This window comes from Oncorhynchus keta, unplaced genomic scaffold (genome assembly GCF_023373465.1).
Source record: "Oncorhynchus keta strain PuntledgeMale-10-30-2019 unplaced genomic scaffold, Oket_V2 Un_contig_1319_pilon_pilon, whole genome shotgun sequence".
NCBI lineage: Eukaryota > Metazoa > Chordata > Actinopteri > Salmoniformes > Salmonidae > Oncorhynchus > Oncorhynchus keta.
In genome coordinates, this window is record NW_026278147.1 from 675083 (window position 1) to 688059 (window position 12977).

The 12977-nt window shown below is 42.4% G+C and overlaps 1 protein-coding gene across 1 annotated transcript in view; it reads left to right on the plus strand.

Annotated features, from left to right (window-relative positions):
• cfap92 (cilia and flagella associated protein 92 (putative)) overlaps positions 1–12977 on the plus strand; it is a 52554-nt gene that overhangs the window by 248 nt on the left and 39329 nt on the right. The window contains exons 2-3 of the mRNA XM_052501297.1: positions 348–679; positions 4845–5053. Coding sequence (XP_052357257.1) covers positions 367–679; positions 4845–5053 — 522 coding nt within the window. The 5' untranslated portion in view covers positions 348–366. The remainder of the gene's footprint in view (positions 1–347; positions 680–4844; positions 5054–12977) is intronic.

Below are 12977 nucleotides of genomic sequence, written 5' to 3' on the forward strand. Positions count from 1 at the left end.
TGAAAATGAAGTGCCTGAAGGATCGGTAGGATCACCAACCCACACAGGCAAACAGAAACAGTAAACGGTAGGCTTGTGCATTGGGAATTAGCATTTTAAAAGTTACATAATAATGTAGAGCTGTATCTTGTATTGTTGTATGCGTAGCATTTACTCATTGTTGTTAGGAGTGTAGAGCATGACATTTGTTATTTTAAGAATAAAATAATGAACATTTACTTTGTTTGGCTGCAACGTAATTTATTATATTTATTTATATTTATTTTTGACGAAGTTAGAAATAACAATGTTTGTTCCCTTGGCAGGTCTGTTATTCAGTCAGTAACGTTACACTGTCTATTCATCAGAAAAAGCTGTGACTGAACCATGGAGTCCAGATCGCTGTGTGAGGAACCCGACTCCAAGAGCTCTCTACCCTGTCCCTCTCCACCAGACTCTGATTTGGGGGAGGACACAGAGACAGAAGGGTGTGGAGGAGACAGGGACAGGGAGGACATGTTCCCAGGGGGACAAGAACATAGAGACCAGGACAGGTCATATTCGGAGTCCAGCTCACCTGTGGATGTCATCGTTACGACAGACAGCAAAGACATACCCGATGACCTGACCAGTACAAACAGCAAAGATGGCTCCCATGTCGTCAAATGGACTGTCAGCATTGTTATAGCCATTCCTAAAGGTACACTACCATATGTTGGGACTATACATATTACAACAGGCAAGCACATTATGAATAGAAATGTCAACACAAAATACAGTAGCACCCACAAACACATTGACAAACAGCAGAATTGCGCAGCATTTGAATTCACAAACATTAATTTTATAGAAAACAGAGAAGAAAATTATTGTTACTTGTTTATAGTTACTAGAACTATATCATACACACAAGAGTCCTTGACATCACACCTAGCTGTCCCCTATATCATAGAGATACATTACCCCTATATGTGTATCACACCTATCTGTCCCCTATATCATAGAGATACATTACACCATATGTATATCACCCCTATCTGTCCCCTAACTGTAACCTATATCATAGAGCTGCATCACCATATCTGTCCTCTATACCATAGAGCTACATTACTGCTATATGTATATCACCCCTATCTGTCCCCTATCTGTCCCCTATATCATGGAGATACATTACCCCTATATGTATATCACCCCTATCTGTCGCCTATATCATAGAGCTACATTACCCCTACATGTATATCACCCCTATCTGTCCCCTAACTGTCCCCTATCTGTCCTCTATACCATAGAGCTACATTACCCTCTATGTCCTCTATATAATAGAGCTGAATGACCCTCTCTGTCCTCTATACCATAGAGCTACATTACCCCTATATGTATATCACCCCTATCTGTCCCCTATATCATAGAGCTACATTGCACCATATGTATATCACCCCTATCTGTCCCCTAACTGTCCCCTATCTGTCCTCTATACCATAGAGCTACATTACCCTCTATGTCCTCTATATAATAGAGCTGAATCACCCTCTCTGTCCTCTATACCATAGAGCTACAGTACCCCTATATGTATATCACCCCTATATCATAGAGCTACATTGCACCATATGTATATCACCCCTATCTGTCCCCTAACTGTCCCCTATATCATAGAGCTGCATCACCATATCTGTCCTCTATACCATAGAGCTACATTACCCCTATATGTATGTCACCCCTATCTGTCCCCTATATCATAGAGCTACATTACCCCTATATGTATATCACCCCTATCTGTCCCCTAACTGTCCCCTATATCATAGAGCTACATTACCCCTATATGTATATCACCCCTATCTGTCCCCTATCTGTCCTCTGTATCATAGAGCTGCATCACGCTATCTGTCCCCTATACCATAGAGCTACATGATCCTCTCTGTCCTCTATACCATAGAGCTACATTACCCCTATATGTATGTCACCCCTATCTTTCCCCTATATCATAGAGCTACATTACCCCTATATGTATATCACCCCTATCTGTCCCCTATCTGTCCCCTATATCATTGACCTACATCATCCCCTCTGTCCCCTATACCATAGAGCTACATTACCCCTATCTGTCCCCTATACCATAGAGCTACATTACCCCTATATGTATATCACCCCTATCTGTCCCCTAACTGTCCCATATCTGTCCTCTATACCACAGAGCTACATTATCCTCTCTGTCCTCTATACCATAGAGCTACATTACCCCTATATGTATGTCACCCCTGTCTGTCCCCTAACTGTCCCCTATATCATAGAGCTGCATCACCCTATCTGTCCTCTATATCATAGAACTGCATCACCCTATCGGTCCTCTATATCATAGAGCTGCATCACCCCTATCTGTCCTCAATATCATAGAGCTGCATCACCATATCTGTCCTCTATACCATAGAGCTACATTACCCCTATATGTATATCACCCCTATCTGTCCCCTAACTGTCCCCTATATCATAGAACTACATTACCCCTATATGTATATCACCCCTATCTGTCCCCTAACTGTCCCATATATCATAGAGCTGCATCACCCCTATCTGTCCTCGATATCATAGAGCTGCATCACCATATCTGTCCTCTATACCATAGAGCTACATCTATACCATAGAGCTACATTACCCCTATATGTATATCACCCCTATCTGTCCCCTATATCATTGACCGAAATCATCCCCTCTGTCCTCTATACATAGAGCTACATTACCCCTATATGTATATCACCCCTATCTGTCCCCTATATCATTGACCGAAATCATCCCCTCTGTCCTCTATACATAGAGCTACATTACCCCTATATGTATATCACCCCTATCTGTCCCCTATATCATTGACCGAAATCATCCCCTCTGTCCTCTATACATAGAGCTACATTACCCCTATATATATATATTACGCCTATCTGTCCCCTATATCACAGAGCTACATTACCCCTATATGTATATCACCCCTATCTGTACCCTATATCATTGACCTATATCATTCATTACATTTACATTACATTACATTTAAGTCATTTAGCAGACGCTCTTATCCAGAGCGACTTACAAATTGGTGCATTCACCTTATGACATCCAGTGGAACAGCCACTTTACAATAGTGCATCTAAATATTTTAGGGGGGTGAGAAGGATCATTCCCTCTGTACTCTATACATAGAGCTACATTACCCCTATATGTATATCACCCCTAACTGTCCCCTATATCAGAGCTGAATCACCCTATCTGTCCTCTATACCATAGAGCTACATTACCCTCTCTGTCCTCTATACCATAGAGCTACATTACCCTCTCTGTCCTCTATACCATAGAGCTACATTACCCCATATGTATATCGCCCCTATCTGTCCCCTATCTGTCACGTATATCATAGAGCTGTATCACCCGACCTGCCTTTATACCATAGAGCTACATTACCCCTATATGTATATCACCCCTATCTGTCCCATAACTGTCCCATATCTGTCCTCTATACCACAGAGCTACATTATCCTCTCTGTCCTCTATACCATAGAGCTACATTACCCTCTCTGTCCTCTATACCATAGAGCTACATTACCCCATATGTATATCGCCCCTATCTGTCCCCTATCTGTCACGTATATCATAGAGCTGTATCACCCGACCTGCCTTTATACCATAGAGCTACATTACCCCTATATGTATGTCACCCCTGTCTGTCCCCTAACTGTCCCCTATATCATAGAACTGCATCACCCTATCTGTCCCCTATATCATAGAGCTGCATCACCCTATCGGTCCCCTATTTCATAGAGCTGCATAACCCCTATCTGGCCTCTATATCATAGAGCTGCATCACCATATCTGTCCTCTATACCATAGAGCTACATTACCCCTATATGTATATCACCCCTATCTGTCCCCTAACTGTCCCCTATATCATAGAACTACATTACCCCTATATGTATATCACCCCTATCTGTCCCCTAACTGTCCCATATATCATAGAGCTGCATCACCCTATCTGTCCTCTATATCATAGAGCTGCATCACCATATCTGTCCTCTATCCCATAGAGATACATCACCCCTCTGTCCTCTATCTGTCCTCTATCCCATAGAGATACATCACCCCTCTTTCCTCTATCCCATAGAGATACATCACCCCTCTGTCCTCTATCTGTCCTCTATCCCATAGAGATACATCACCCCTCTGTCCTCTATCTGTCCTCTATCCCATAGAGATACATCACCCCTCTGTCCCATATCTGTCCTCTATCCCATAGAGATACATCACCCCTCTGTCCTCTATCTGTCCTCTATCCCATAGAGATACATCACCCCTCTGTCCTCTATCTGTCCTCTATCCCATAGAGATACATCACCCCTCTGTCCTCTATCCCATAGAGATACATCACCCCTCTGTCCTCTATCCCATAGAGATACATCACCCCTCTGTCCTCTATCCCATAGAGATACATCACCCCTCTGTCCTCTATCCCATAGAGATACATCACCCCTCTGTCCTCTATCCCATAGAGATACATCACCCCTCTGTCCTCTATCTGTCCTCTATCCCATAGAGATACATCACCCCTCTGTCCTCTATCTGTCCTCTATCCCATAGAGATACATCACCCCTCTGTCCTCTATCCCATAGAGATACATCACCCCTCTGTCCTCTATCTGTCCTCTATCCCATAGAGATACATCACCCCTCTGTCCTCTATCTGTCCTCTATCTGTCCTCTATCTGTCCTCTATCTGTCCTCTATCCCATAAAAATTCATATTGGTGTGTTGTAATGTAATTCTTTCCCCTTTTGTCTCCTAGGTGATTTATAAGACAGCCTTGTCTTTAATTATATTCCCTGTTTTAGGTGAAGAACCCTGTCCTGTTGGTGAGGTGGTCTTAGTGGAGAAGAAGAAGCCCAAACGTGCTCTGTCCGGTGGAGTGGTGGAGGCCCCTAAGGCCCAGACATACTACCGTATAGAGTACAACATGCTGCCTGGGGACCAGGACCCTGTTAAAGTAGATCTGGTGATGTTCGGCCTTGCTGCTAAGATCTACATGGAGAATGAGACCAAGGTAATGCCATCAGTGTGTTAGCCTGCTGAACTGAGACAAGTCTTTATTATGAACTCTGGGAAGGCCTTATCACAGTGTGTGTGTGTGTGTGTGTGTGTGTGTGTGTGTGTGTGTGTGTGTGTGTGTGTGTGTGTGTGTGTGTGTGTGTGTGTGTGTGTGTGTGTGTGTGTGTGTGTGTGTGTGTGTGTGTGTGTGTGTGTGTGTGTGTTTTACATGCATAGATTTTGTACGAATGTAACAGAGGAAGCCATGCCAGCTGAGCTGAGTTGGTTTAGATTGATTGATTAATGTTTAATACCTGTCTATCAAATCAAATCAAAGTTTATTTGTCACGCGCCCCAAATACAGTGAAATGCTTACAGGCTCTAACCAATGGTGCGAAAAAAAGGTGTGTGTGTGTGTGTGTGTGTAGGTAAGTTAAGAAATAAAACAGTAAATAGAAATTTGAAAATAAGAGTAGCAAGGCTATATACAGACACCTGTTAGTCAGGCTGATTGAGGTAGTATGTACATGTATATATGGTTAAAGTGTCTGTACATATATGATAACCAGAGAGTAGCGTGAAACAGGGGGGCACACAATGCAAATAGTCCAGGTTGGTCCTTCTGTAGCTCAGTTGGTAGAGCATGGCGCTTGTAACGCCAGGGTAGTGGGTTCGATTCCCGGGACCACCCATACGTAGAATGTATGCACACATGACTGTAAGTCGCTTTGGATAAAAGTGTCTGCTAAATGGCATATAAAAAAAATATAAAATAACCATTTGATTACCTGTTCAGGAGTCTTATGGCTTGGGGGTAAAAACTGTTGAGAAGCCTTTTTGTCCTAGACTTGGCACTTCAGTACCACTTGCCATGCGGTAGCAGAGAGAAGAGTCTATGACTGGGGTGGCTGGGGTCTTTGACCATTTTTAAGGCCTTCCTGTGACACCGCCTAGTGTAGAGGTCCTGGATGGCAGGAAGCTTAGCCCCAGTGATGTACTGGGCCGTTCGCACTACACTCTGTAGTGCCTTGTGGTCAGAGGCCGAGCAATTGCTCTACCAGGCAGTGATGCAACCAGTCAGGATGATCTCGGTGGTGCAGCTGTAGAACCTTTTGAGGATCTCAGGACCCATGTCAAATATTTTCAGTTTCCTGAAGTTACCTGTCAGTCTGGATTAATACCTGTCTATCTATACCTGTCAGTCTGGGTTAATACCTGTCTATCTATACCTGTCAGTCTGGGTTAATACCTGTCTATCTATACCTGTCAGTCTGGGTTAATACCTGTCTATCTATACCTGTCAGTCTGGGTTAATAGCTGTCTATCTACACCTGTCAGTCTGGATTAATACCTGTCTATCTATACCTGTCAGTCTGGTTTAATACCTGTCTATCTACACCTGTCAGTCTGGGTTAATACCTGTCTATCTATACCTGTCAGTCTGGGTTAATACCTGTCTATCTACACCTGTCAGTCTGGGTTAATACCTGTCTATCTATACCTGTCAGTCTGGATTAATACCTGTCTATCTATACCTGTCAGTCTGGATTAATACCTGTCTATCTACACCTGTCAGTCTGGGTTAATACCTGTCTATCTATACCTGTCAGTCTGGGTTAATACCTGTCTATCTATACCTGTCAGTCTGGGTTAATACCTGTCTATCTATACCTGTCAGTCTGGGTTAATAGCTGTCTATCTATACCTGTCAATCTGGGTTAATACCTGTCTATCTATACCTGTCAGTCTGGATTAATACCTGTCTATCTACACCTGTCAGTCTGGATTAATACCTGTCTATCTATACCTGTCAGTCTGGATTAATACCTGTCTATCTACACCTGTCAGTCTGGATTAATACCTGTCTATCTATACCTGTCAGTCTGGGTTAATAGCTGTCTATCTATACCTGTCAATCTGGGTTAATAGCTGTCTATCTATACCTGTCAGTCTGGGTTAATACCTGTCAGTCTGGGTTAATACCTGTCTATCTATACCTGTCAGTCTGGATTAATACCTGTCAGTCTGGATTAATACCTATCAGTCTGGATTAATACCTGTCAGTCTGGATTAATACCTGTCAGTCTGGGATAATACCTGTCTATCTACACCTGTCAGTCTGGGGTAATACCTGTTAGTCTGGGATAATACCTGTCTATCTACACCTGTCAGTCTGGATTAATACCTGTCAGTCTGGATTAATACCTGTCTATCTACACCTGTCAGTCTGGGTTAATACCTGTCAGTCTGGGTTAATACCTGTCTATCTATACCTGTCAGTCTAGGTTAATACCTGTCTATCTATACCTGTCAGTCTGGGTTAATACCTGTCAGTCTGGGTTAATACCTGTCTATCTATACCTGTCAGTCTGGGGTAATACCTGTCTCTCTATACCTGTCAGTCTGGGTTAATACCTGTCTATCTATACCTGTCAGTCTGGGTTAATACCTGTCTATATATACCTGTCAGTCTGGGTTAATACCTGTCTATCTATACCTGTCAGTCTGGGTTAATACCTGTCTATCTATACCTGTCAGTCTGGGTTAATACCTGTCAGTCTGGGTTAATAGCTGTCTATCTATACCTGTCAGTCTGGGTTAATACCTGTCAGTCTGGGTTAATAGCTGTCAGTCTGGGATAATACCTGTCTATCTATACCTGTCAGTCTGGGTTAATACCTGTCAGTCTGGGATAATACCTGTCTATCTATACCTGTCAGTCTGGTTTAATACCTGTCTATCTATACCTGTCAGTCTGGGTTAATACCTGTCAGTCTGGGTTAATACCTGTCAGTCTGGGATAATACCTGTCTATCTATACCTGTCAGTCTGGTTTAGTACCTGTCTATCTATACCTGTCAGTCTGGGGTAATACCTGTCTATCTATACCTGTCAGTCTAGGATAATACCTGTCAGTCTGGGATAATACCTGTCTATCTACACCTGTCAGTCTGGGGTAATACCTGTTAGTCTGGGATAATACCTGTCTATCTACACCTGTCAGTCTGGATTAATACCTGTCAGTCTGGATTAATACCTGTCTATCTACACCTGTCAGTCTGGGTTAATACCTGTCAGTCTGGGGTAATACCTGTCTATCTATACCTGTCAGTCTGGGTTAATACCTGTCAGTCTGGGATAATACCTGTCAGTCTGGGATAATAACTGTCTATCTATACCTGTCAGTCTGGGATAATACCTGTCTATCTATACCTGTCAGTCTGGGTTAATACCTGTCAGCCTGGGATAATACCTGTCTATTTATACCTGTCAGTCATGGATAATACCTGTCTATCTATACCTGTCAGTCTAGGATAATACCTGTCAGTCTGGGTTAATACCTGTCTATCTATACCTGTCAGTCTGGTTTAATACCTGTCTATCTATACCTGTCAGTCTGGGGTAATACCTGTCTATCTATACCTGTCAGTCTGGGATAATACCTGTCAGTCTGGGATAATACCTGTCTATCTATACCTGCCAGTCTGGTTTAATACCTGTCTATCTATACCTGTCAGTCTAGGATAATACCTGTCTATCTATACCTGTCAGTCTGGGATAATACCTGTCTATCTATACCTGTCAGTCTGGGATAATACCTGTCTATCTATACCTGCCAGTCTGGTTTAATACCTGTCTATCTATACCTGTCAGTCTAGGATAATACCTGTCTATCTATACCTGTCAGTCTGGGATAATACCTGTCTATCTATACCTGCCAGTCTGGTTTAATACCTGTCTATCTATACCTGTCAGTCTAGGATAATACCTGTCTATCTATACCTGTCAGTCTGGGATAATACCTGTCTATCTATACCTGTCAGTCTAGGATAATACCTGTCTATCTATACCTGTCAGTCTGGTTTAATACCTGTCTATCTATACCTGTCAGTCTGGGTTAATACCTGTCAGTCTGGGATAATACCTGTCTATCTATACCTGTCAGTCTGGTTTAATACCGGTCTATCTATACCTGTCAGGCTGGGGTAATACCTGTCAGTCTGGTTTAATACCTATCTATCTATACCTGTCAGTCTGGGATAATACCAGTCTATCTATACCTGTCAGTCTGGGGTAATACCTGTCTATCTATACCTGTCAGTCTGGGTTAATACCTGTCAGTCTGGGGTAATACCTGTCAGTCTGGTTTAATACCGGTCTATCTATACCTGTCAGTCTGGGGTAATACCTGTCTATCTATACCTGTCAGTCTGGGATAATATCTGTCAGTCTGGGTTAATACCTGTCTATCTATACCTGTCAGTCTGGGTTAATACCTGTCTATCTATACCTGTCAGTCTGGGTTAATACCTGTCAGTCTGGGTTAATACCTGTTAGTCTGGGTTAATAGCTGTCAGTCTGGGATAATACCTGTCTATCTACACCTGTCAGTCTGGGGTAATACCTGTTAGTCTGGGATAATACCTGTCTATCTACACCTGTCAGTCTGGATTAATACCTGTCTCTCTACACCTGTCAGTCTGGGTTAATACCTGTCAGTCTGGGTTAATACCTGTCTATCTATACCTGTCAGTCTGGGTTAATACCTGTCTATCTATACCTGTCAGTCTGGGTTAATACCTGTCTATCTATACCTGTCAGTCTGGGATAATACCTGTCAGTCTGGGATAATACCTGTCTATCTATACCTATCAGTCTAGGATAATACCTGTCTATCTACACCTGTCAGTCTAGGTTAATACGTGTCTATCTATACCTGTCAGTCTGGGTTAATACCTGTCAGTCTGGGTTAATACCTGTCTATCTATACCTGTCAGTCTGGATTAATACCTGTCTATCTACACCTGTCAGTCTGGGTTAATACCTGTCAGTCTGGGTTAATACTTGTCAGTCTGGATTAATACCTGTCAGTCTGGGTTAATACCTGTCAGTCTGGGATAATACCTGTCTATCTATACCTGTCAGTCTGGGTTAATACCTGTCTATCTACACCTGTCAGTCTGGGGTAATACCTGTCAGTCTGGGGTAATACCTGTCTATCTATACCTGTCAGTCTGGGTTAATACCTGTCTATCTACACCTGTCAGTCTGGGGTAATACCTGTCAGTCTGGGGTAATACCTGTCTATCTATACCTGTCAGTCTGGATTAATACCTGTCTATCTACACCTGTCAGTCTGGGGTAATACCTGTCAGTCTGGGGTAATACCTGTCTATCTATACCTGCCAGTCTGGTTTAATACCTGTCTATCTATACCTGTCAGTCTAGGATAATACCTGTCTATCTATACCTGTCAGTCTGGGATAATACCTGTCTATCTATACCTGTCAGTCTGGGATAATACCTGTCTATCTATACCTGCCAGTCTGGTTTAATACCTGTCTATCTATACCTGTCAGTCTAGGATAATACCTGTCTATCTATACCTGTCAGTCTGGGATAATACCTGTCTATCTATACCTGCCAGTCTGGTTTAATACCTGTCTATCTATACCTGTCAGTCTAGGATAATACCTGTCTATCTATACCTGTCAGTCTGGGATAATACCTGTCTATCTATACCTGTCAGTCTAGGATAATACCTGTCTATCTATACCTGTCAGTCTGGTTTAATACCTGTCTATCTATACCTGTCAGTCTGGGTTAATACCTGTCAGTCTGGGATAATACCTGTCTATCTATACCTGTCAGTCTGGTTTAATACCGGTCTATCTATACCTGTCAGGCTGGGGTAATACCTGTCAGTCTGGTTTAATACCTGTCTATCTATACCTGTCAGTCTGGGATAATACCAGTCTATCTATACCTGTCAGTCTGGGGTAATACCTGTCTATCTATACCTGTCAGTCTGGGTTAATACCTGTCAGTCTGGGGTAATACCTGTCAGTCTGGTTTAATACCGGTCTATCTATACCTGTCAGTCTGGGGTAATACCTGTCTATCTATACCTGTCAGTCTGGGATAATATCTGTCAGTCTGGGTTAATACCTGTCTATCTATACCTGTCAGTCTGGGTTAATACCTGTCTATCTATACCTGTCAGTCTGGGTTAATACCTGTCAGTCTGGGTTAATACCTGTTAGTCTGGGTTAATAGCTGTCAGTCTGGGATAATACCTGTCTATCTACACCTGTCAGTCTGGGGTAATACCTGTTAGTCTGGGATAATACCTGTCTATCTATACCTGTCAGTCTGGGTTAATACCTGTCTATCTATACCTGTCAGTCTGGGATAATACCTGTCAGTCTGGGATAATACCTGTCTATCTATACCTATCAGTCTAGGATAATACCTGTCTATCTACACCTGTCAGTCTAGGTTAATACGTGTCTATCTATACCTGTCAGTCTGGGTTAATACCTGTCAGTCTGGGTTAATACCTGTCTATCTATACCTGTCAGTCTGGATTAATACCTGTCTATCTACACCTGTCAGTCTGGGTTAATACCTGTCAGTCTGGGTTAATACATGTCAGTCTGGATTAATACCTGTCAGTCTGGGTTAATACCTGTCAGTCTGGGATAATACCTGTCTATCTATACCTGTCAGTCTGGGTTAATACCTGTCTATCTACACCTGTCAGTCTGGGGTAATACCTGTCTATCTATACCTGTCAGTCTGGGTTAATACCTGTCTATCTACACCTGTCAGTCTGGGGTAATACCTGTCAGTCTGGGGTAATACCTGTCTATCTATACCTGTCAGTCTGGATTAATACCTGTCTATCTACACCTGTCAGTCTGGGGTAATACCTGTCAGTCTGGGGTAATACCTGTCTATCTATACCTGTCAGTCTGGATTAATACCTGTCTATCTACACCTGTCAGTCTGGGGTAATAACTGTCAGTCTGGGGCAATACCTGTCTATCTATACTTGTCAGTCTGGGTTAATACCTGTCTATCTATACCTGTCAGTCTGGGTTTATACCTGTCTATCTATACCTGTCAGTCTGGGTTAATACCTGTCTATCTATAACTGTCAATCTGGGTCAATACCTGTCTATCTATACCTGTCAGTCTGGGTTAATACCTGTCAGTCTGGGTTAATAGCTGTCTATCTATACCTGTCAGTCTGGGTTAATACCTGTCTATCTATACCTGTCAGTCTGGGTTAATACCCGTCTATCTACACCTGTCAGTCTGGGTTAATACCTATCAGTCTGGGTTAATACCTGTCTATCTATACCTGTCAGTCTGGGTTAATACCTGTCAGTCTGGGTTAATACCTGTCTATCTATACCTGTCAGTCTGGGTTAATACCTGTCAGTCTGGGATAATACCTGTCAGTCTGGGATAATACCTGTCTATCTATACCTGTCAGTCTGGGTTAATACCTGTCAGTCTGGGATAATACCTGTCTATTTATACCTGTCAGTCAAGGATAATACCTGTCTATCTATACCTGTCAGTCTAGGTTAATACCTGTCTATCTATACCTGTCAGTCTAGGATAATACCTGTCAGTCTAGGATAATACCTGTCTATCTATACCTGTCAGTCTGGTTTAATACCTGTCTATCTATACCTGTCAGTCTGGGGTAATACCTGTCTATCTATACCTGTCAGTCTGGGATAATATCTGTCAGTCTGGGATAATACCTGTCTATCTATACCTGTCAGTCTGGTTTAATACCTGTCTATCTATACCTGTCAGTCTGGGGTAATACCTGTCTATCTATACCTGTCAGTCTAGGATAATACCTGCCAGTCTGGGTTAATACCTGTCTATCTATCTAAAAGTACTTTTTCATTACATTTCATTACATTCATTATATTACAACGGTTTGATTTGTCTAATCTTAGCAATTTCTTCTTAGCTAGCTACATAGCCGTCTTTGTATCAACGATAATTGCATAATTATCGTATTTCGTCGTCCTAACGTAGTCTACTGCCCAGCAGCTAGCCACATAGCATACACCCACCGATTAGCAGCACTGTAGTAACTATTACACTCAACTGAACGACTTGATTAGTGTAGT